General features: G+C 42.4%; 2 protein-coding genes across 5 annotated transcripts; one reads left to right on the top strand and one right to left on the bottom strand.

Annotated features, from left to right (window-relative positions):
* Window positions 1–242: 242 nt before the first annotated feature.
* Window positions 243–15,510, bottom strand: LOC310900665 (uncharacterized protein). 3 transcript variants are annotated; one of them, XM_083838960.1, is made up of 4 exons: window positions 15,302–15,510; window positions 14,617–14,685; window positions 11,221–11,379; window positions 243–2,812 (listed from the first exon to the last, which is right to left on the bottom strand). In XM_083838960.1, exons 2-4 carry the CDS (start codon window positions 14,650–14,652, stop codon window positions 1,451–1,453), a joined length of 1,557 nt encoding a protein of 518 aa, XP_083695086.1. In that variant the 5' UTR covers window positions 14,653–14,685; window positions 15,302–15,510; the 3' UTR covers window positions 243–1,450. The 3 variants fall into 3 exon arrangements, with proteins under 3 accessions (XP_083695086.1, XP_083695087.1, XP_083695085.1); XM_083838961.1 differs by lacking the exon at window positions 14,617–14,685; XM_083838959.1 differs by lacking the exons at window positions 11,221–11,379; window positions 14,617–14,685; window positions 15,302–15,510 and adding an exon at window positions 4,850–7,383.
* LOC310900683 (C-type lectin domain family 2 member B-like) lies at window positions 11,291–21,902 on the top strand (the record flags this gene model as incomplete). Of its 2 annotated transcripts, XM_083838992.1 has the most annotated exons (7): window positions 11,291–11,515; window positions 13,651–14,222; window positions 15,157–15,351; window positions 15,964–16,047; window positions 16,694–16,878; window positions 17,989–18,089; window positions 19,746–21,902. In XM_083838992.1, the coding sequence occupies 6 exons, from the start codon at window positions 14,204–14,206 to the stop codon at window positions 19,858–19,860; spliced, it is 699 nt and encodes a 232-aa protein (XP_083695118.1). In that variant the 3' UTR covers window positions 19,861–21,902. The 2 variants fall into 2 exon arrangements, with proteins under 2 accessions (XP_083695118.1, XP_083695117.1); XM_083838991.1 differs by lacking the exon at window positions 13,651–14,222 and having other exon boundaries at window positions 11,371–11,515.
* Window positions 21,903–22,347: the final 445 nt, after the last annotated feature.

Below are 22,347 nucleotides of genomic sequence, written 5' to 3'. Positions count from 1 at the left end.
GGCACAGCAATGTCGATATTATAACTGCACAAATTCTCCATATTGTTAGACCTCATCCTTGGGCATAATTACCTATTAGGCCTACCCCCAGCATTAGCTCTTAGACTGTGTTTGAGTCTCCCTGAAAGTGGATCTGCAAACCCAGTTCCTATTTTGCTGAACAGATGCCAGAAAACTCAGTATTGTAATAAACAATAATGCAGACCCCAATATTTTATCATGTTCTTAATGTGCCTAAAAATTTTTATTTTATTTTATTTTATTTTATTTTATTTTATTTTCATAGAATCATAGAATGGCTCAGTACAGACAGCAATTTTGGTTTGAGAAGTCACACAAGCTGTGGTGCCCAACACTAACAAAGTAACAGTGCAACTGTCCCAGCCTCCTCTCAGCAGTTATTTTAAGACCCTGTCCTTGCCACAGTAAGACAAGCCCCTGCATAACATCCGCTCCCTTTTCTTGTAAATGTATATACCTGATAACTGCTATCTGAAAGTAACCACTGCAGTTCACAGATTCAATCAGGTGCTGACGAGAGAACTTCTTGATGTAGCAAGAAATCACCCTGGTAAATGCTCTGTGTGGACTAAAAATGCTGCCCCTGAAAAGGACAAGATGAGGTTTCATCCTTCTGACAGACAACTGGAGTTTCCCAGCTGCTCTCACTGGAGCCCTCCAGGCCAGAAAGAAAGGGGAGCATCACATACATCATGTATCTAAAGATGCTTGCTCTCCAGAAGGGTTGAGCAATCTCTGGTAATTCCACTGCTGTTCAGTTCTGCCCACTCCTGCACTTTTCACAAGTACTTTTTTTTTTTTCCTACTCCACCCTTGCATACATCAAGGCAATTCCTGATGGGCTTTATCAAGACTAGACTTGAAGATGAGCACTTGTCCTGTTTGTATTTGTACAACCTACAGAAATGATTAATTAGAGGGGATGTAATAAAGAACATGGTGTGCTCAAGAGACAGTAAATCAACCAGCCTTCTCTTTGACTTACTTTACCTCCCCTGCAAATAAGCCTGAAATGGAGGGGAAATGATGTTCTTTGGAGAACATTTTTCCCCTTATTAGCCTTCAGCAAGACACCTTCTGTACGCCTAGATGTCTGCACTGCCAACCACCTTGTGGTTTATGCTTCTTTTTCCCCTAACCTTTGTCTTGTGGGCAGTATATAAGTGGGCTGTACTTGAGTGTAGCTACCTCAGTAGATGAAGAAATGACTTTTTTTTCCTGTGACATTGACACCATAGATATTTTGCCTGCAGATTCCTTAGTGTTGAATTTCTTCGAGGGTCAAATGGAAATAGAATACAATCCCTTTCTCTTTCTTATACCCAAAGCTCTTTTTTTGTCAAGACAAAAAAGGACTAGTGATACAGTGATACTAGTGTCCGCTACATATTTATCTTGTCTGCTGCTCGAAGTATAACCTCACCAGCATCTAACCTAAATCCAGTGCTCTTTTATCTGGATGATAATCACTATTCCAGTACCAGGACCCTTTCTCCATACAGTGGAAAACAAACTGGCAAAAACAAGGCCCTTTATCCCAGTGTCCTGGTGTTGTCCCCAAGCAAGAGAACTGGAAATGCTTCTTGGCTACACAACAGGCATAATCAGAGGAGAAATAGTGCAAGGCTCTCTGGAACATCTCTTCAGCAGAGGGTTCTCCCTCTCCAAAAATCTCTGAGAAGTGACTCCTGCACCCCTCGAGGGAGATGTAGACTAACTGGAGCTTCAGTCGGGAATCACAGCCAACCAGAAGGGAATTCTTTATCAGCAGTGAGTTGGCCTCACCAGCAGCTTGGGACATCTCCAGAAGTTTCTCATCAGCTGATTTGATTTTGTAGTTGTAGGCACAATTAATATAAACAGAAAAGGTACACAGAGTTGCAAAGATCATAATACAGCCCAGGAAAATTGTATAAGAATCACCAGAGTACTGGTCAAACCCAACAAATAAGAAGATACCAATCACCAAAAATAAGCTTCCTAATATGCAAACTGATATCCCGGAGACAACACTGATTGAGGTACAAGGTGATACCCTAGAAGATACCTCATTAATCATCTGGATGGCCTTTCTGTAGACCTCAGTATCTTCACAGACTATACTCAGCTGGTCAGGCAGTGCCTCACTGAATGTGCCTCCTCTCCATTTTGGAATGACCTGGTCATCCACTGCAGGCAGAGACAGGAGGGACTTCCCATTGTAGAGAGATGGAGGGCTATAAGGAACCATGGTGGCATTCCTCATCTTGTCATTGGGAGTGCAAATGACCTTGACAACTTTATCTAAAAAATGGACATCATTGGTGTCAAGATAAGTCAAATGGGTGAGGTGCAGTGGCACAAAACAGGGCACTAACATGATGGGGATCACAGGCTTCCTTCCCAAACAGTCTTGGAAGACAGACAGATTGGCTTCCAGAAGACACCACCTGCTCTGGACAAAGTCAGGGCTGAGAACTAAGACTATTTTCTGGCTTCCTTGAATGGATTCAACCATGTTTTCAATTATGGTTTTACCCGGTATAAAGTCTCTCTCATGATAACACGCCTTCAGATTAGGAATCATAGTCTCTAAACTCTGGATAAAGTTCCTTGACCAGGCTGAATCAGTGTTGCTATAACTGACAAAGATGTGGTGAGTCTCATGGGCTGCCAGTTCAGGTAGCTCAGGAAGCACCAGTGGTCCTTGAAGATCTGACATTCCGGCTCTTGTAGATAATGCAGAACTGGTTTCTTTAATGCATACATCAGAAATGGGTTTAATTTCCTCTTTGAAATCCATCACTCTTTTCTGCAAAAGCAAAACATGAAATCACACATGATGAAATTATTCAGCATAAAAATACACAGAAATACAAGACAGAAATACAATGCAAACTGTTCTGTCTGCCAAAGGCATACTATCTTGCCTGTCCATGCTTCTCTTCTTGAGCTACACTACACACTTGTAGTGCAGTGCAGGAACACTGATATTGGTGACAGGCTCTCAGTTCAGGAACTGGGGCATCAAGCATCTGGCTCAGTCCCTGGCTTCAACTCAGATCAATACTCTAAACTTCAGTCACACTCAAGCATTGACTCATGATCTGATTTAACTCAGTGGTATTATTTCTGGGAGCAAATGTGTTTCATCTAGCTAGAATTTGAATTAATTTATTATAGTAATGATAAGTAACCATATATTTCATTCAAGCATTTGCAACAGCAAAATTCCTTAGTAATAACTATTATCTACTTGGATTACCTACTTGGTATTTAATAGTATTAAATAGTATTTAGTATTAAATATTATAATATATAAATATATATTATAAAATATTTATAAATATTATAATAGTATTTTCATATATTAAATATTACAATAGTATTAAATGGTATTATCTACTTGGGATTTAATATTAGGAATGTACAGAATGCTATCTGCTTTTGCTATTATCAACATGGAAAGGCATAAAGCAGAGCAAGTACCCTAAACGCAGCAACCCTCTGCAAATAACTCTCTGCAGACCACAAGAAAGTCCTGTGGACCATAACTGAACCTTCTCAGATGGCTACTCCCTCACTTTAGCTGAGCTATGCAAAATAAGAAGGAATCAAACAGTTTGCCTTGGAGCTCTTTATAAAATCTAGATGTGATTGCTATGGAGGTTTTTGTTCTTTGTGTGAAAAATCTCTCCATTCTATCTGAAAAATCTCTCCATTCACACTGGAGAAGCTGTGGGGAGAATACACTGACCTTTCCAAAACAACAGTGCAAGTTGCTCATTCTGCATGGACAACAGGGATGTAGCAAGCCTCAGGTACTGCTGCTCTGTATTGCTACCTGTATCACCCAGTACCTCATTAGGCTTGGAAAAAATTACTTTTCACAAAGATCCGGATGTAATATTTCAAGCAAGTTCACCTTATGAGAGCCAAAAATAAATAAGGATTGCCAAAACTGTAAATAACCAGCTGTGGCCTTCTAATGACAAATATACTAATCTCTTGCAGAGCTAGAAGTCCAGCACCGGAATAAGACACAACAGCTTGCTGAGAACTTTATGAGCAGTGCATGGTGTTCTTGAATGTTGCCAGTCTCCTCGTTCTCAACTTTGCCATCTGCTTGCATGCTAAACTGTCTTCTTTTCTTGTCCTCTTCCTCCTCCTCCACATCGAAAAGGGACTCCCTCTGCTGAGCTTGCTAGAGGATGTGAAACCAAAACTAAACAGAGACACTAACGCCAGCAGAGAGAACAGGAGCCTGAGCAAGAGCCATCGTTGTTTTCAGGGTCTTGCAGTCTGTGCTTGGGAGCATTTTACACTCTCCCTGAGTCACAAAGAATTAATTGCCTTTGCTTCCTCAGCCTCTCTAGAGGGGACAGAAGGCACTGCTTTCTCTTCTGTTTCCCTTCTGCCACAAGAGCTGTATTTCAGGAAGGGGTAGCTCCTGTTTGGGGCACATGAAACAGTGCAAGAGGTCAGTTACACTCCCTACAGCTTCTGCTGAACATCTAGGGCCTTGTTGGGGGGGGGGGGGGGGAGCAAACGTTGATAATTGAGACATTCAGGAAGAAAATAAACTCTGCATGGTGCACAGAACAGCTGCCTGAGGAGACTCCTTATTCTGTTTCTTATCCCCCACCATGGTAGCCTGCCCAAATACTTCACCGAAACGCACCCCTGCTCTCGAGAGTGTGATCGCATGCAGCAGCCAAGCCCCTGGGGTGAGCTTCCTGTCCCTGGCCATCCCCCGGAGAACTGGGGGGTTTCTCCCTGTACATCTCCCATCACAGCCCATCATCTGAAAGCAAGCTGCACTACACAGAGGACAGAAGCACTTACTCACTGGCTGGGATGAGGCAAGACACAAGGGCTTCTCAAAAGCTCCCAGAGCCAGCAGCGGCGCTGAGAGCTGCCAGGAGGAAAAGAGGCAATGCACGCCCTTCCCACTTGCCCAGGGGTGGACAGTTTCAGTTAAACTCACTCCTCTCTGGCGAAGGAGGAGCCTTAGCCTCTGGAAGAGAGTAATAGGAGGGGAGGGAACTTGGCAAGAAAACCAACATCTGATATCTTCCTGGTTTATAAAGCTTAGGCCCTGCCCACCAGGAACACCTCTTGCCCAGCCTTCTCCTGAAAGCAGCATTGCAACATTGCTGAGGATAACCTGGGCTTCTCCACACCAGACGTATGGGAAAGCAGCCCTGAGCACAGGCGGAGTGTACTGGGACCTCCTGTCCTTCTCTTCCTCAGGTCAGGCTCTTTCCTGATCCTGCCCAATGTGCCATGTCCTCTTGGGGTGAACGTGGAAAGAAACATGAGGAGAATGGACAACTAGCAAGAGGGAGCATCCACAAAGGAAGGGTGTATGGATTCAAGGGCTTGACTGTGGATGGCAGGAGTGTGAGCACAGCAAAAGGTGCCCATGTATCTGAGCCCTGAGCAGGTAGGGAAGCATAAGGAGGCCTTACAGTGGCCACGATCCACCTGGCAAACCTGCTTCTTCTGGTAGAATGGAGGCCATTATTATTTTATTAGTGGAGTCTGGGCAGGGGGAAAGGTCTGTTTGGATGACTACACCAAATGCAATGTCATAAAGCAGAAAATGTTCCATTTCCCAAGACAAAAAGAATCACTTTGTAGTGGAGTCAGACCTTTAGGCAAATACTCTAGGTCAGATCAGATCACGGTTATTTTGTATTTTTTTGTGCAAAGAGTGAGGGTATCTACCTGGTCAAACCTTCCTCCAAACGTGTATATTTGCTGAGAGGACCCTGAGAACTTTGGCTCAGACATATGCTGAGCCCTTGTTCTGACAGTAGATTTACGAGGGCACGCTCTTTCCTTGCAGTGCTTCCTTTGATTATGCAGAACGTCTTCCACATTTCTGGCATGTATCCTGCTATGCCCTCTAACCATTACCTTAGCTCTGAAAGATTTTGAGGTATCACAGACAGTTCTTTCTAGCTTTGTATCAGTAAGTTCTGACGTGTGTGTGAGCTGACACCTGTAGCTGATACCAGAGCTAAGAAAACTCCTGCAGTACAACCCATACTGTGAACAAGGGGGCTGGTAATGCTTCTTCCTAATAAAATGTGCCAGACTTCCTTATCACTTGTTTTTTATTCTGTTTGGGTCTTTCTAAGCAGTCTGCCTCTCTGTGCATGGTAAGCAGAAGTTTTTAAGCATGCAGTGAACTTCATGCATATGCTAAACAGTGAAAATATTTCCTGCTAGGAACTACAGAGTTCATTTGCAACTGCTTTGGCACTGGCAGACTGCAAGGATAAAATGGCAGGCTAGCAGAAAAGAACCCCTGTTACAACCACTATGTAGGTATGATATGTTCTGGTTTTTGGCCAGTCAATGTCCATCTCTCAAGTCTTCAAAATTGTACCCTAAGAAGAATGGCGCTGGAGAAGTCATCCATCTGCCAGGCCAGCCTTGATTAGCAACATTTGCTTGTATTTATGCATTTCGGTCAAAAATAAACATACAAGCTGATAGACATTGTTTTTTCTTGCTCCAAACTTGCACACTCTAAAATTGATGTTTAGAAGTATTTGTATCATGATTTCATTGATCTGTGCATAGAGGAAATATTAAAGCACTCTAAATTGCACAGCAAATAGGATGAGGTTGGTGAGGATTTAGAGTTCCCTTCTAAGACTGCAACCCACCCAAAGAAGCAGCGTGAGATGTGCTTTTGCTGTGAATCTATTTACGGTTGCATTTGTCAACACTGTTTCCCACTAACCTCTCTTTTGTGGTTACCTTCCCTTCCACTACACAGCAGAGGAGTCATGTGGAAGAATACCTCCCTCCTTGCTTTCTTATCCTGAACATAACACCAAATATGTCAGCAACATCAAAATGGAAAGTGGATCTCTGATCATGGGATCAGCCAACAGTTGTGTGAGAGAACAAAATACGGTAATTTTCTGACCAGGCAAGTCAAGAGTTGCTGGCCATCAGTGGTCATCCTAACAGATCCGTTAAAAAAATGTGTATGTGTTGACCAAAAGCTTCTGTACAGAGCACAAAGCCATTTCCTGCTATGGTAATTTCACAACAGTAGGTAGATAAGCTCCACCATACCACGCCTACACTCCCCTTCCTTAGAAGGACGGGGTAAGAAAATACAATTAAAACAAAGCTTGTGAGTTGAGATAAGGACAGGGAGATCTCTCACTAATAATAGTCACAGGCAAAACAGACTCAACATGAGGCAGATTAATGTAATTTGTTGCCTATTGATAGCAGACTAAAGCAGTGAAAACTAAAAGCAAACTAAAAACACCTTCCCCCCCCATCCACCCTCTTCTACTACATCCTCCCCCTGAGCAGCGCAGAAATTAATACGGCTGTAAGTTCCTGCTAGCTTGATCAAGTTAGCCTCCCATCAGGAGAAAGGTTGTTGTGGGACCGTGACAAAAGTAGCCCCTGCTTCATTTCCCTTACCCTATTATGTCTGTGTGGGAGCATTACTAGTCAATGTCTGCTGGCTGTTAGGGTGCCTTCAGAAACGAAAGGGTGCAGCAGGTGGTGTTCTGCTTGGTGTCCTTCTCTAGTTCCTTATTTTTAACCCTAAGATCTTTGCTCTCAGTTTATTTTCATTCTTTTTCTTCTGCAATCAATTGTTTTCTCTGCATGCTGTTTTTATTCTTGCTCAAACCCCATTTTTGAGGCAGGATGCAAAAAGCACTTATTCTTGGTATGGATGAAAAACTGACTCCTATGAATGGAAATAAGCAATAACAATAGTGACCAGGAAATGAAGAAGGACTGGACCTCACTTGCTGCAATTCAACAGCTGGGGTATGCCAATTGCTACAGTTGCAAGGGTATGCACTCCTGCTCTTAGACAGAGCTCACTTCCAGGTATGTATCATCCTCCCTGCATGAGCAGAAGCAGAAGCAGGAGAGCTAACACCACCACCACAACCCTCACTACAGCCACAGGAACTACCACAACCCATGCCTCCAACACCATCTGCACCTGCATGCTGACCTCCACACAACTCCATACAACAAAGAGCTACAGACCACAACTACACACTGCCACCTTGGCCCATGTCACTGTGGTGGTTTACCCAGTTGGGCAGCTGAGCGCCACCACAACCACTCTCTCACTCCCCCTCCTCAAAGGAAAGGAGGAGGAAATGGGATGAAAGGGCTCAAGGGTTGAGATAAGGACAGGAAGATCACTCAACAATTATCGTCACGGGTAAAACAGACTCAGCATAGGGAGGTTAATGTAATTTATTACCTATTACTAAAAAGCTAGAGCAGTGAGAAACTAAAAGCAAACTAAAACCACCTTCCCCCCCCCCCCATCCACCCTCTTCTACCTCCTCCCCCCAGGGGGGCTGTGGTCAGTTCCTACTGCTTCGCTTCATCTCCACCACACCTTCTCGGTCACTCTCTGCCCCTGCTCCACGTGGGGTCCTGCCCACGGGATGCCGTCCTTCCCAGACTGAGCCTGCTTCCCACAGGCAGCAGCTCTTCAAGAACTGCTCCCACACGGCTCTGTACCACGGGGTCCCTCCATGCCCCAGGAGCAAACTGCTCCAACATGGATCCCCAAGGGGCGGCAGCTCCCCCCAGACCCCCTGCTCCTGCGTGTGCTCCTCTCCACGGGCTGCAGCTCCGGCCCGGGGCCTGCTCCTGCGGGGGCTCTCCATGGGCCGCAGCCTCCTCCAGGCCACATCCACCTGCTCCACCGGGGGCTCCTCCACGGGCTGCAGCGTGGAGATCTGCTCCGTGTGGGACCCATGGGCTGCAGGGGGACAGCCTGCTCCACCAGGGGCCTCTCCACAGGCCGCAGGGGAACTGCTGCTGCGTGCCTGGAGCACCTCCTGCCCTCCTGCTGCACAGACCACGGGGGCTGCAGGGCTGCTTCTCACTCCTTGCTCTCCCAGCTGCTGTTGTGCAGCACTTTTTTTCCCTTTCTTAAATACGCTCTCACAGAGGTGCAGACAACATCACTTATTGGCTCAGCTCTGGGCAGTGGCGGGTCCCTTTGGAGCCTACTGAAACTGGCTCTGATCTAACGTGGGGCAGCGTCTGGATTCTTCTCACAGAGGACACCCTTGCAGCCTCCCTGCTACCGAAACCTTGCAACTTAAGCCCAATATAGTCACCTAAAGAGATGGGAGCTGCTGCTTCTTTCCATCATACCCCATATAACACCCCACAGAAATTGACACTGAAAAACAGCATGACACTGAAGGACAGAGTGGACACAGACATGCTCTATACTGCTTTGTTGCCTTGCCCTTCTTTATCCCTTCCCCCTCCCTCTACTCTATTTTTAGTTAAGAAAACAGGAAACAAAAAACGGTATTACTCCCTCCTTGCAATGAGGAGATAATATTTTGCACAAGGCATTTTATTGGCAAACATTTTTTCCTCTGACAGATCTTACAGTGTAATATTTGTCTCAGTTGCTTTTGTCTTGCAGACCATAGAAATGTACGTGATGCAGTTGACTATTTTGGCTCCAGAGGAGATGAGGAAATGGCTGTTATTAACCTATTTAAGGTTTGGTGGAAAACAGTCCTTCAGACTGCATTGCACTGATATTTCTGTCCTTCTGATAAGTGCCATATTTAAAGAAATCATCCATATTCCAGTGCAGTTTGCTTTTCACCTCATTCTTTGTGGATCTAAGGTGGTAGGTGAGAAAGAGATGTAAAAACAGTTTCTTACTATTTGGTTGCATTTCTTACTGGCCCTCTAACACAATCTTTTGGCTTGCCTAGAATACTCCAAAAATTAAGGACCCAAGAAATGCAGGCAGCTCAAAAATCATTTGATTTTCTCGGCCTCATTCTTGCATTAAAATCTGGGATATATTTGTTTAATATCCTAACCCAATAACTTTAAGTATCATTAGAGTGGATTTTTAAGTTGAAAGGAAGAAGTATTCAAGTTACTTGCAGACCATGAGATCGCAGTCCTTTCAATAACAAAATTATTTTGAACAACTTGCTCTACCATTTCCTTTTCATGCAGATATCTATTTTTTTAAATTAATCTTGTGACAGGAAGGATGATGCACACAACTGAGTCTTCTCCTTCCTTTCTCCCGCTTATAGATTCACTATGTAGCCATGAGGACTTCAGCTCTGCACATTGATTCTCACCCATAAAATATGGAAAACAATCATTTCTCTCTCTGGTCTTATGCTGAACTTTTCTATTTAGACCACAGGCTCTTCCTGGCAAAATTACCTGTTGCTATTGGTATTTAGTATACAGAGTCTTGTCCAGGAACTGATGTGAAAGAAACAGATATTCTGGTTTTATAGCTATGCCTGGTTTCTAAACCACTGGTAGCATATTTTTCCATCTCACTCTCATTAAACACAAGTATTTTAAACAGAAACAGGTAAAGTATTACTTTCATATGCCATGCACACTTGTTATTTTTCCCATCTCACTCTGATTTTAAATATTTATGTAATAACCATTACTTTATGTTACTTAATATATCTAATGCAGACCTAATCTGCTTATGTTGCTAAAATATTTAATATTAATTTAATATAGTCTGGGGTGGAAGAAGGAAGTACTGACACAGCAAAATTTTCAGGGTACCATGGATTATTTAGGTGATTAAGAACTTGAGCTGACAGTGAAGAAATGCAGAGGCCTAAACAAGACATGTGAATTGTGACATTTTACGTTAAAAAATAAAAAATAAAGGAAGTTTATGCATTAGGTACTGCTAACATAGATCTGTTATCAAAACAGCAAACAGGCTGTACAAAGGATGTACAAAGAACATGGTAAAGAACAACACTGAACATATCACCATGCTTATAGAAATCAACGGCATACGGGTTCCTTGTTTTCTTCAGCTTAAAGCTACATACTCATCGGATCATGAAATGGTCTGATCTCCCTACAGACTCACTACCCTATGCAGCTCTCTTACTCAGCACTTCATGTAAATATTCCTTCCTTTGCTTTGGTCCCAAGGAGGACAGTACTTCTTGCTACAGTACCTTTGCTACAGCAGGCAATGTGGGGAAGAAAAGCTGTTAAACTGATAAGGGATAGGAAAAGAAACCTTTACAAGCAGACAAGAGATTATTCATTCCTGTGAAGGAAGGTGCACAGCTCCACCAGCTGCAACCACGACACAGATGAACAGGATGCTGAACAGGAAACTGAATTGAGTAGCTCTGTCAAGCCCCTGTCAGAATGACTCACCACTTTAAAAAGCCACAGGTGAGCACTACACACACTTCTTTTCTCTCCTCTTTGGTTGTGAGTGGACCTCAGTAGAAGCAATGGAGAACTCTGGCTGATGGTGTAGCTGCATGGTCTCACGTGCTGGCCGCTAAGAACTTCCTGGTGCAGATGCATAGCCTGCAGACACATTGGGGAGAAACTTCTAACATGGTTATCCATGCAGGGGACATGATGACACCAACCTCAACTGGCAAAATCTATGATTCACAACACTGGAACCTTTCACAGTTTGTGGTTGCAAAGGCTTCAAATGGTAAGTGACTTTTCAAGGTGTTAAATGCTGTGTTTGCTCTGTGATGAATCACATTATCTATAAAGAAATTCTGAACTTTCCTGAAAGATAACATTAACAGGAAATACAGCTACTAATCATTATTGATATCCACTCTATCAGCTTCTGTAGATAATGACAAAGAGGAAGTCTGATGTTTTAGGTCATCTGAGGTTTCTACCATAATCTCCCTGTCACACCTATTGTTATGTTTTTATTTGTTTTATTAACCTTAATATTGTTAATTGCGTTCATGTAACTATATTGCTGTGGTGCTTTCTCTTCTGTACTTCAACCCTCCCTACTTATTTCTGTCCTCCTTCGGGTCATTTCCAGTGTTAATATTGTCAGTTCTTAAAGACAGAGGCTATGTCTTCTACAAAATTCTAACACACAAGTGCTACAGACAAGTAAATAACAATCCTGGTGAATACTAGTCTCACCAAAAATGCAAACACAGCTAATAACATATCTGGATTCCTTTCTCTTACGTATCCTATTCCAAAACATTCCAAATAATGTTTTGCAAGACTGCTGAATGACTGGCCTTTTTGATGTAAAAGACCTAGCTGCAACATTCTCAGTCCCGCGCTTCATAACATGCTTAGTGCTCCTCAAGTACTACTTCTTACCTTCTCCAGTAAATACAACCTTCTAATACCTCTGTTAAATACCTTCTAAAGTACAGCAACTTTTAAAATGTTCAAAACTACTACACATGCCTGATGTCCCGTAAGGCCCTTAACATTATTTCTGCTACATTCTTCCTTCATCTCTTTCTTTCATACTGTTGTCTAAAACATGGATATTTTCTGTGTTAACATTTACTTGTCTGACTCATGTCGTATTACACAAGAGAAATATTCACAGCTTAAAGATATGCATATGTATCTCTCTCTCCAGTCTAAGGATTTCACTTTGGGAACTGCAAGAACCTCTTGATATTATCCTGAAAAATGTATCACCTCAAAAATAATACGCACTAAAATATCAAAAAACAAACAAACAAACAAAAAGATTACTGTTATAACTATTAACAGAAAGAAATAAATGTCTTTTTGTTCAGCTGAACATAGGACTTACACAAAGAAAACTTTAGTAATAGTAAGCAAAACCCAAATCCTCCAGTACCTTCCTCCTTCCCATCTACTGGACTCCGATCATACAGTGACATGCTGAGATCAGGAGGCTTCTGGGGACTACAGTCAAAACATTACAAATAAGCGATGCGTTTTGCTGCATGAGAGGTACTGATCTGTGGATGGTTGCTAGCTTCAAAAAACTTAAAAAGTAACACAACACATTCATTTAGCTACTTTTCTAATAAACCCTTTGATCCTAAAACATTAACACTTTTCAAATGTTATATGTAGAGTTTACTACAGTTTCAACAGCACCCCCAAAATTAACATCTTGTTTAGGGTATAGCCCTTGTTTAGGGCTGACTGAAGATTTTTAACTCACTGGCAGTTCTTCCATCGACTGTGGAGGAAGATAGAGATGGGCTGACAAAATCAACCAAGAGCAGGACAAATTAGTTCCCCCGGCCTAGCTGCGCAATCACAGCTAAATTGCTGCTAGCATGCAAGCTATTTAGTTCCAGTCAAACTAGGGCATCCCTGCAGTACGCTGTTGTGACCACCATGCAGATATTTCTAATGTAAACGCTCTATACCCCAAATTTTTGTTCTGAAGTGATTTCTCCCTGCATAATTGAAAAGTTAGAGGTAGCATGTTAATGGGTGAGAAAAGGTAATCACCGTTTATTTGTTACAGCAGTAAGCAGGAGGTGGCATCACGGAATCCATCAAACATTTTGAGTCAATCCCATGAGACTCCTAGCATTGAAGGGGCCAAGTTGTTTTTCTGAGAAAATAATTTGCTTAGAAAATGCCACATTTTTGGTTAGAATGTTTGCATTTTCTCCCTGTGATTCTGTCTGGAGGGTATGTTTGCCTTTTGCCTTTATCAAATTCTTATCTTCTTTTTCAATCTTCATTTTATAAAATGTGGGAACATTTCATGAAACTACACAGCTAAGCAAATACATGGCCATTACAACACCTAATGGGAGACTTTTTTTCCTGCAAAAATAAACACTTCCCTTTTCTGAACAGCTATCCTTGACAGCTCAACAGCCCCCAGTGACGTCTGTGGAAGTTACCATCGCAGAGGAATTTGCAGGCCTACCTTCACAGAAGCCCACATGCTTTGAGCCAGTAAGGTGCTAGAAAGGAGAGCTGAAAGCTGCCCTAAATATTAGCAGCTGAGAGTGGGTTTGACAAGTGTCTGTCTTGCATTCAGCCTATGCACTGCATTCTGCTCTGGTACAAGGATAAACTCCCCTTCTCCTCCAAGATCATCCTGAGCACTCACTGCAAACACCCAACTCGTCTGTCTGTAGTTCAGCAGCAACTGTCCCCCTCCAAAGCCTTTAGCTCATGTGGGGAGCCTTGAAAACCACACTTCCTCAGTAACAGCAGCAGGTTGCTTACTCTTCGGTCTGGAGGTGTATTAGCCAAATTGATCTGTGAAACTAAAAGTCAAGTGTCTCAATTATGTAAAGGAAGCATCTAGGGTAACGAGGACAGCCATTTTGAAGCATCAAATGATTCACAACGGAAGATGTAAATTCTCAGTTTCTTTGTCAACCTGGAGAATGACCTGAAAATGTCAATAATAGCAGTGGGTGAGTAAGTGTGAAATGGATACCTGTGACTTCTCTGTGGTTATAAGCCACAGTAAACTATTTTTGACCACAGTAGCAGGCAGATCTGAATGAAAAGAGAGCGAGCCACTTAAGAGACATTTCATTCTTAAGACTAAAACCAGGTAGTGCACTATCAGGTTGTAGGAAAGCGGATGGTCCAGTGTCCGGGGTTGTTTATGTTCTCAGATTTGCTTTGTTTTGCTTAAGTCATGAGGTGCTTGGCAACTTTTATCACTAAACAGCCTAAAGTAGAAGAATGAGTAAATGATGAGAAACTTGTTCTTAGAAAGAGATGCACAAATAGCTGTGCATACACTAGTATTTCACTGTCTCCTTTTATGCAAAACTTGTTCAATATGAAACAGGTACTGACCCTTCTTGCCATCCTAATTCCATATCTTCCTCTCATTCTCTGCTCCTCTGGGTTCAGTTCTCCCCAAACCTAAAAAAGTATACAAACCTAAAAGCATATACATCCTGAGCATTCTGGATCCATTATTTTTTCCACCTCCCCTCCCCCCTCTTCTGGGAATCTTTGGTTCCCTAAATTCCCCTAAGCCAACATATTTTAAGTATTGTTTTCACACACCTTTTTTATTCCTTTTCACCCTTTTGCCTGTCCCTTCTCAAGTGTCATCCCAGGAGTACTGGCACGTCCAGCTCTCCCAGCACATTGCCTAACTGAACCGCTGCCACAGTCAAAAGCTAAAGTCAACCGTAGGTCAATTAATACGTATAGAAGCATAAACTTTATATGGGTCTTTATTATCTGCAAAGATAAGCACCTGGAGATAATTTTCATCAACTGACTACCCTCAAAGCTGCTCAAATATTCTTGACAAATAAAAGGAATTGGAGGTCACAGTGAAAGCATAACGTGTAACCCTCCATGTTCATGGTTTTCTGTTTTAAGGTTTTCTGCGTGGGTACAGATGGCTGCATGCTTTGGACAAAACAGCACTAGGTGTGCACCTCATCAGCCTTGCACGGAGAGCTGCATTCCCCTGGACATCTGACCATGCCATACAGCCAGGATCTGTCGCGAATAAAGCAGTTACCGTGCGTAACACACCGGACGAAATACTTGTACAGAGCGCCAGCCCTCCTGGTACGTACAGCCCTGTCTTACAAGCCAGACTGCGGCCCCGCGTCCAGCCCCGGCACCGGGCCGGCGAAGCCGGGTCCCGGGCCTCCCCCGGCCGCCCCCGGCGCCGGTCTCTCCGCCCGTTCCGGCCCCGTCATCTCCTCCCGCGGCGGGGCAAGAGCTCCGCACCCATGGGGCGCCCCGGGGCTGGCGGCTCCCCGGAGCGGAGGACGGCGCCCCGCAAGGCTGGAGGTGCAGGGGGCGAGGGACCTCGGCGGCGGCTGCCGCCTTGGCTGCGGCCGGGCGGGAAGCGGGGAGCCGCGGTGTCCCGGGGCAGCGCCGGTGTCCCGGGAGCCGCCGGGCTGCTGGAAACCCCCGCCGGGGCACGGCGGCGGCCTGCGGCGAGATGGCGTCCGCCCGGCTCCCAGGGGCTGCGGGGGGCCTGGGGCCGGCCTGGGCGCGGGCAGGCGGGGATCGGGCCGCGGCGCCCACCCGGGCCGCTGCCCTCGCCTCTTTTCCTCAGAGAGTGGCCTCTGGAACGGCTCCGTGCATCCTGGGCTCTACTCCTCTTTCAACTCCGTATATTTTTTAAAATTCCTCTTCTTTCTTTCTTTCCTTTTTTTTTTTTTTTTCCAGGTGTGTTCTCAAATATCTGGTTCTGGCGAGGTGTTGCTGGAATCCTCGTTGCTGCTGTCATTTTGATTTTGTGTATTCACTTTGGTAAGCGTATACACTTTGTGTAAGTTACTGACAAAGAACATATAACTAGCCTTAGAAATTACCAGAGTTCTGTGTGGTCAGAAGTCCCCAGGACCTCACAAGAGGGTTGTTCAGACCTTACCTTGTTTCAAAGTTAAATAGATGTCTCATGCTTTGCTGTTTAAAACTGTGGTCAGATACTGGGGAAATAACTCCAATAGTTAGCGCTCAGATTAGTCTGAGTGTGCTTCTGACATTCAATTGTATAACCTTGCTGTTGATCATAATCCAAGCTTGGGAAAACAAATGGAAGATGGTCTTTTGCAACCACTCTGTAATCCTTAACACTATAATAAACAAAGTTACTGATTCAGAACACTCGCAAAAGCCTTAATTGTCAGAAACATTTAAGTTGTAGATGAGCGTCTAAAGCATACATAGTTATTACCTTCCCAGTTACTTCAACCGACTTGCCCTGATCATCACTTCAAAGATTTGTTAGCGGGAGCTAGAGTACATAATTAGTTTGCAATAAATATTTCTGCTGGGCAGAGATAATGATATTGTGGTTAGACTGAGATGAATTAGATGGTGCAGCCACAAAGCAAGCTGAAAAACTCTAGAAACCTTTTCCATTTGGAAGAAATAGGTTTCTGTCTTTTCACAGTAAACCATTCTTCAGACAAAGATATTCCTGCCTGTCCGTCCCTGGAACTCTGTCCATCAGATTGGCTATATTTCCAGAAGAAATGCTACTACCTCTCAGAGAGTGAAGCCAACTGGAACTCTAGTCAGAACTTCTGCTCATTGCACAATGCTTCCCTCCTTGTGATCGAAAATCTTCAGGAACTGGTAAGAGAACAAAGCAGGGATCCTGGTTTCACTCCATCTCACTTCTAGGATACTGCACAATATACCCATGAGTTTTTCCAGCCTTGTAAGCCAAACAGTTTTAATTCTGATGCAAAGGCTGTGACAAGTCACAGCAAGCAGAAAGCTGCGTACCTCTCTGCCTGCAAACAGCAAACATCAGTTCTAGCAGTTGATATGTTAGAACAGTTGATATGTTAGAACATCCCCAAGGCTTATCTGAGTTAAATTTTATGCTGTTCGCAACCATAAATACTCACACTGAAGGCAACTGTCAGGGTAAACATCGTTGTATCTTAGGTAACTTTAATTAGATGAAAACTGTTCTCTCTTAGCAAGATAGATTGACAGACAAGTTGATAGATGTGTTAGTCTTGACTTTTGGTGTTAGGAGATAATTTATTCTAACCGCAGTTTAGAGCATCCTTTTCTGTATCATACTAGTAAAAAGACCTAGGACAATATATCCTCCCATATCTGTTAATAGACCTTGATAGCATTTGCTGTTTTAAAACAGTCTCTCCCTAGGTCAATAGATCACATCACAGATACCAGTTTAATGGGTATACTGGGTGCAGATGACAGTCCTGTTGTATGTGCTGTGGCAAGGTTCTACCCTCACTCATCTCTCTCTAAAATGTCTATCACAAATCCTTGCTACTTGGTAATAAAAATTCAATATGATGAAGACATACCAGTGATGGAAAAATGCATTATCTGCAAAGGTGTTCATTGTTCTTTGAAGAGTTTCTTGTGGAGAAAGAGTAAATGCAGTTCCATAGTAGTTCTTAATATTCAGCAGTATACTTGGATTCTTGTAATTGGCATTTCTACTGCTACAATATCTGAGTGCTGCAGGGGTAATCTTAAAATTAGTCTGTTTATTTCTGTTAAAGTTGTAAGTTCTCTTTCAGTAAGGTGAATCACACAAGATCCAGATGCTGTAGTACCCTGTAGATTTAGTCCTTAATACTGTTCCTTTTGAGAGAAAGGCAAGATCATTGCTTTGCTTTCGAGCCTTGCATCAAAGACTTCATATTTTGGTAACTGTATGGAACATGCAAAACTTCTCTCATGGGTTTATTCCTGCAGAGTTTTATGGTGAAGATAACAAAGCAAGACCCGTGGATTGGACTCTATAAAATAAATGAAGAATTCTTTTGGGTAAATGGGAGCACATTAGATAACAAGCTGTAAGTCAATGCTGTTGTTTTTTGCTAGTGATACTAGATTATAGAGGACCAAGGTAGGATAACATACAGATACAGATAGTGACTTGAAAGAAATACCTGTAATGATGCTGTCCAGATGGCAATGGAAACAGCAAGGAATACAATACAGATTTCACATAATACGGGTAAAACTGATGATGAAAATTAGGAGATAAATCCGTAACACCTGACTCAGAAGCAAAATGAGAAGGGAGGTCATGGTAACAAACAGTATAGCAAAGTGAAAGTTAAATCTTGAGACCACCAAGATACTGAAGTAATGGGGAAAGGGATGAAAGATGCCAATAACCTGAATTCCTCATCATAAAATACAGCTTGAAAAAGCAATGCAAGAGGCTTATATGAAAGGTATTTGGGAGGCTTGTAAGATATTTTCATACCTCTTATGGTATATGCCTACACAAAAAAAAAAAAAAGGCTGCCAGAGGAGAAGGTGAAGCTGTGAATTTGTGTTGTAAGAGCTACTCGGTGGTACCTGCCTTATGTCCTCTCACAGGCATCGAGTGTGGGGGTACTTTGCTCCTCCCACCGATGGCTGGTCCATCATTTCAGAGAGTCCTGCATCTCATGCTGGGGCAGCTGCTGGCAGGAGTCTGTAGAATAACCAATGACAGTGATAGACACTGAGATTTCAAAAGTCTGAAAGTAACATTGTGTATTTAGATTTTTCACTTTTTAAAGTTTTTGACATCACCAGTTATGCGTAACTATATCCTGTTCCTCCCTGAGACTTGCAAGCTTGATCTGACAAAGATCTTATACATTTAATAGGAGATGTAAGCAGAATGTAGGCATCTTAAGTTGGAAACTGCAGTCCTTCCCATTCTTGCTTACCCCTGCCTGTGACAGAAACATCCACTGTTGTTTTTATGTTCAGTGTTGAAGTTCTTTGCATTCTTAGGCTTTTCCCTCTGTGCATGCCTAAAACTGTTCCTTCTGTCTTTAAAAGAGTGAGCGCCTTGATGTCCAAGCACATGTACTGTAAGAGTCTTGTTAGCACTAGGGGGGGATTTGTCCTTTGTCTTTTCCAGGGAATGTATCAATTTGGTTAGCCTACTCACTGAACACTGTTACATTTTATTTTAACACACAGTTGGTGAAGGAGGCCCTTACCTCTTCCATGCCTGCGGTGCGGAAATGGAGATTCATTTCCTGTTTCCCACCAGCCCCTTAACCATAGTGCCTTGCTCAATTCTGAGGAAGGGGAAAATGAAAAAAGTATTTGTTTCACAGCTTCTCTTGGAACTTTTTAGCTGTATAGAATGCCAAGGGAGTCAAAAGTGGAGCCAGTCTTTGATAGCATGGGGTCTTTCAGAAGGGTAAATTTAAATTCCATTATTTGCTCTAGGGACGTATTTCACATTAAGCAACCACTAGACAAGATGTAGGAATACTGCTAGCCCTAGTTTTTGTATTCTGGGGGCCAGACCCCATAAAAGAAGATGATACCTGTGGCATTTTCTTCAAAGAGCAAGTTATCATCTTCATGCCATGCCTTGCCTGTAGTAAATCAGGTGTTACATGAAAAGAATCCTTAATCCCTTTAGTTCTCTCTTCTCTGTTGAATTATTTGATTCTGGCTGTCAAAGTAATAGTATCTTTCATTTTCCCTTCCAGGATTGAAGTAAAAGGCTCTGGAAACTGTGCCTATCTTGAGTCAAAAGGAGTCTCGGCCTCTGGATGTTATTTAACCAGGAAGTGGGTCTGTAGCTTGAGTACTAGCTTAGCGTGATAATGGTGGGCAAAGTCACCACCTCTGACACCTAGAGCTCTGATATATCTGCACAGTATATGTGTATACTTTGGGACCTGGGAATGCATTTCAGCTCTTGCCTGGAAGTGAACGTGTTTTCTGGTAGCCAGGACTTTCTGCCCATGGAGCAGGCTTCTGTTTTTTCACAGTGTCATTTCAATGTCTTTTCTCAGGGTCTTGATAAATTTTCTTGCCCCATTTTTCTAGCTACTAAGCTACTGCTCAGCCTGTAGTTTCTTTTGTGTCATCAGTATTTCTTCCATGATTTCTTGTCTTGTAGGATCCTAAGCAGCTGTTCTTTTCTTTTTGGTGTGTCATTGGAGGTATTTGTTCTGCTTTTCCCTTATCCGAGCTCTGTGTACAGGCACGGTGTTATTATACAAAGTGAAGTGGCTCTGCCTAAAGGTTTCTGTGTCTCCCAGATACAGGATGATCCAGAAATGAGCACTTTGGTTTTAGACATGAGCATTGTGGACTTTGTTCTCCCAGTTTGATGGGGTGCCTCTTGTGTGTCTCTGCATTGCATTCATTGTTTGTTGTAATTGTTATTTTGCATTAATTTTGTTTAATTTGCTTGGTAGTAATATTGAAATTCGTATAGCTGCTTTCCTGAAGCTCTCCTTCCTGCAGCACCCATCTTAACAAAAAAAAAAAAAAAAAAAGAGAAAAAAGTTAGAGTATTAATTTATCTGAGGATTTGCACAAATGGGGAGGAAAAGTTCAAACTGCAAAAGTAAGGGTCCAAGTATTAATATAGTAAAATTAGAAATATCACTAGTGCAAATGGCAAAATGTTGAGAATAAGAGAATTAATAGTAAAGGATGTGCCTTCATGATTTCCTCATGTCTTGTGCCTATCTGAGTTTGAGGAATCTAAACAAGTGGTCAATTCCTGTATAGACAATCAGTGTTTTGTTCTGTGTGCATATCATTTTCAATAGCAACATACAGTGCTGTTGAATGGCTATCAGTCTAAACAGAATGAGGGCACAATCCCACTGAACTCTGTCCGTTCATGTCTACAGGGTAAACTGAAGACGGAAAGTGACATTGAACTAGGGGAAGCAAATCAGCGTGTTTTCATGGAGGGACTATTTGTAATGGTTTTCTAGACAAGGAAGGATCAGGAATTCTTATGTATAACAGGGCAAAATACTTCTTGCTCAGAATAAAATCTGGAAACAATGGACTTTGTTTACTAAGATTCCCTCTCCTTTAGGCAGCTCTGGCAGTATACCTAGTACAGAATGCCCCTGGCCATAGAGGTTGTCCATGTATTTTGTTAGGAAGTAAGGGGGGTGACCTCTCATCTGGTGGAAATCAGTGTTGCTCAATTGATTCAAGTGTAAATATGCTACTCTGCAGAAGTACAGGATCTGCTGCAGTATTGCAATGCCCTTCTGCCACCTCTTCAGGCATGCACAGTTGACTTTTGTGATGTGGTATGCCGCAGACTACATGGGATTTCTTAAAGAAGCAAGTGGAATAACTTTTTGAGTAGCCACTAGAGTGCACTGTAGCTTCAGGGAAGGAAAGATAATTATGTTTCTTTCAGTTTCAAGAATGTAAAATTGCACTAAAAGTTTTTTTTGCAGTATTATATTTTGTCCTATTTCTAATTAGTTTTTGCCTTCACTGTATTTTTATGAAAATTTAATTGTCTAATTTTGTTAATTGTTTTGTTTATGCCTTCATTATTTTCTGTGACAGTAGGACTGTACTGTAACAGGATTTTGTGGTACAGATATTGTTAAAAACTTGTCTTCTAGATGTGAATTTATATATGGTCATAATTTTTCTGGACTACACTTTTTTAATTGCATGTGTTCTTTATAAGCACAGTAACAGGACTCTACTGTATGAATAGCCGTAATATTCTATGTGTTAATTTATACGTAACTTGTTTGTTTTGTTTGTTTCCCTGCAATGTTTTTAAATTAACTAGCTCTGAAGGGTATGGTAACGTGCAATAGTCCTGAAAAGATACTTAATAAATATCTTTACAGAGCTTTTGAATTCCAGTGGTGTGTGCGCTAATGTTGTACCATTAAAAGTCTTTTTCAGCCCAGGCACCATATGAAAAAAAAAAGTCACACCAGACTGAAGCAAAATAAAATATTCAGGTTTTCAGTATGAAAAGTTCTTTAAAGATAATGTTGGGGTTTACATGAAACATGACATTTCACACCACCACCCCAGAAGACATTTCATTTTCTAACACTTTAAATCTTTAAATCTTTTTAAACTCTTCAAAATATGTCAGATTTAACAAAGCATTTAACTAAACTCTGCTGAAGTAGTTCTGTGGAAATGCTGAAACAAGCATAGTGAAATACAAACAGTACAGTAAATTTGGGGGGAAACATGGAGTTTTATTCAGTTTGTTCTTGCAAAGTTTTCAGAGCATTTATATATTTACATTCTATAGGTATATTTTACAAATTTGATAGAATTTGTGAGGGATAA

This window comes from Anser anser (assembly GCF_964211835.1).
Source record: "Anser anser genome assembly, chromosome: 1".
NCBI classification, from domain to species: domain Eukaryota; kingdom Metazoa; phylum Chordata; class Aves; order Anseriformes; family Anatidae; genus Anser; species Anser anser.
This window is presented reverse-complemented; position numbering and strand designations above follow the sequence as displayed.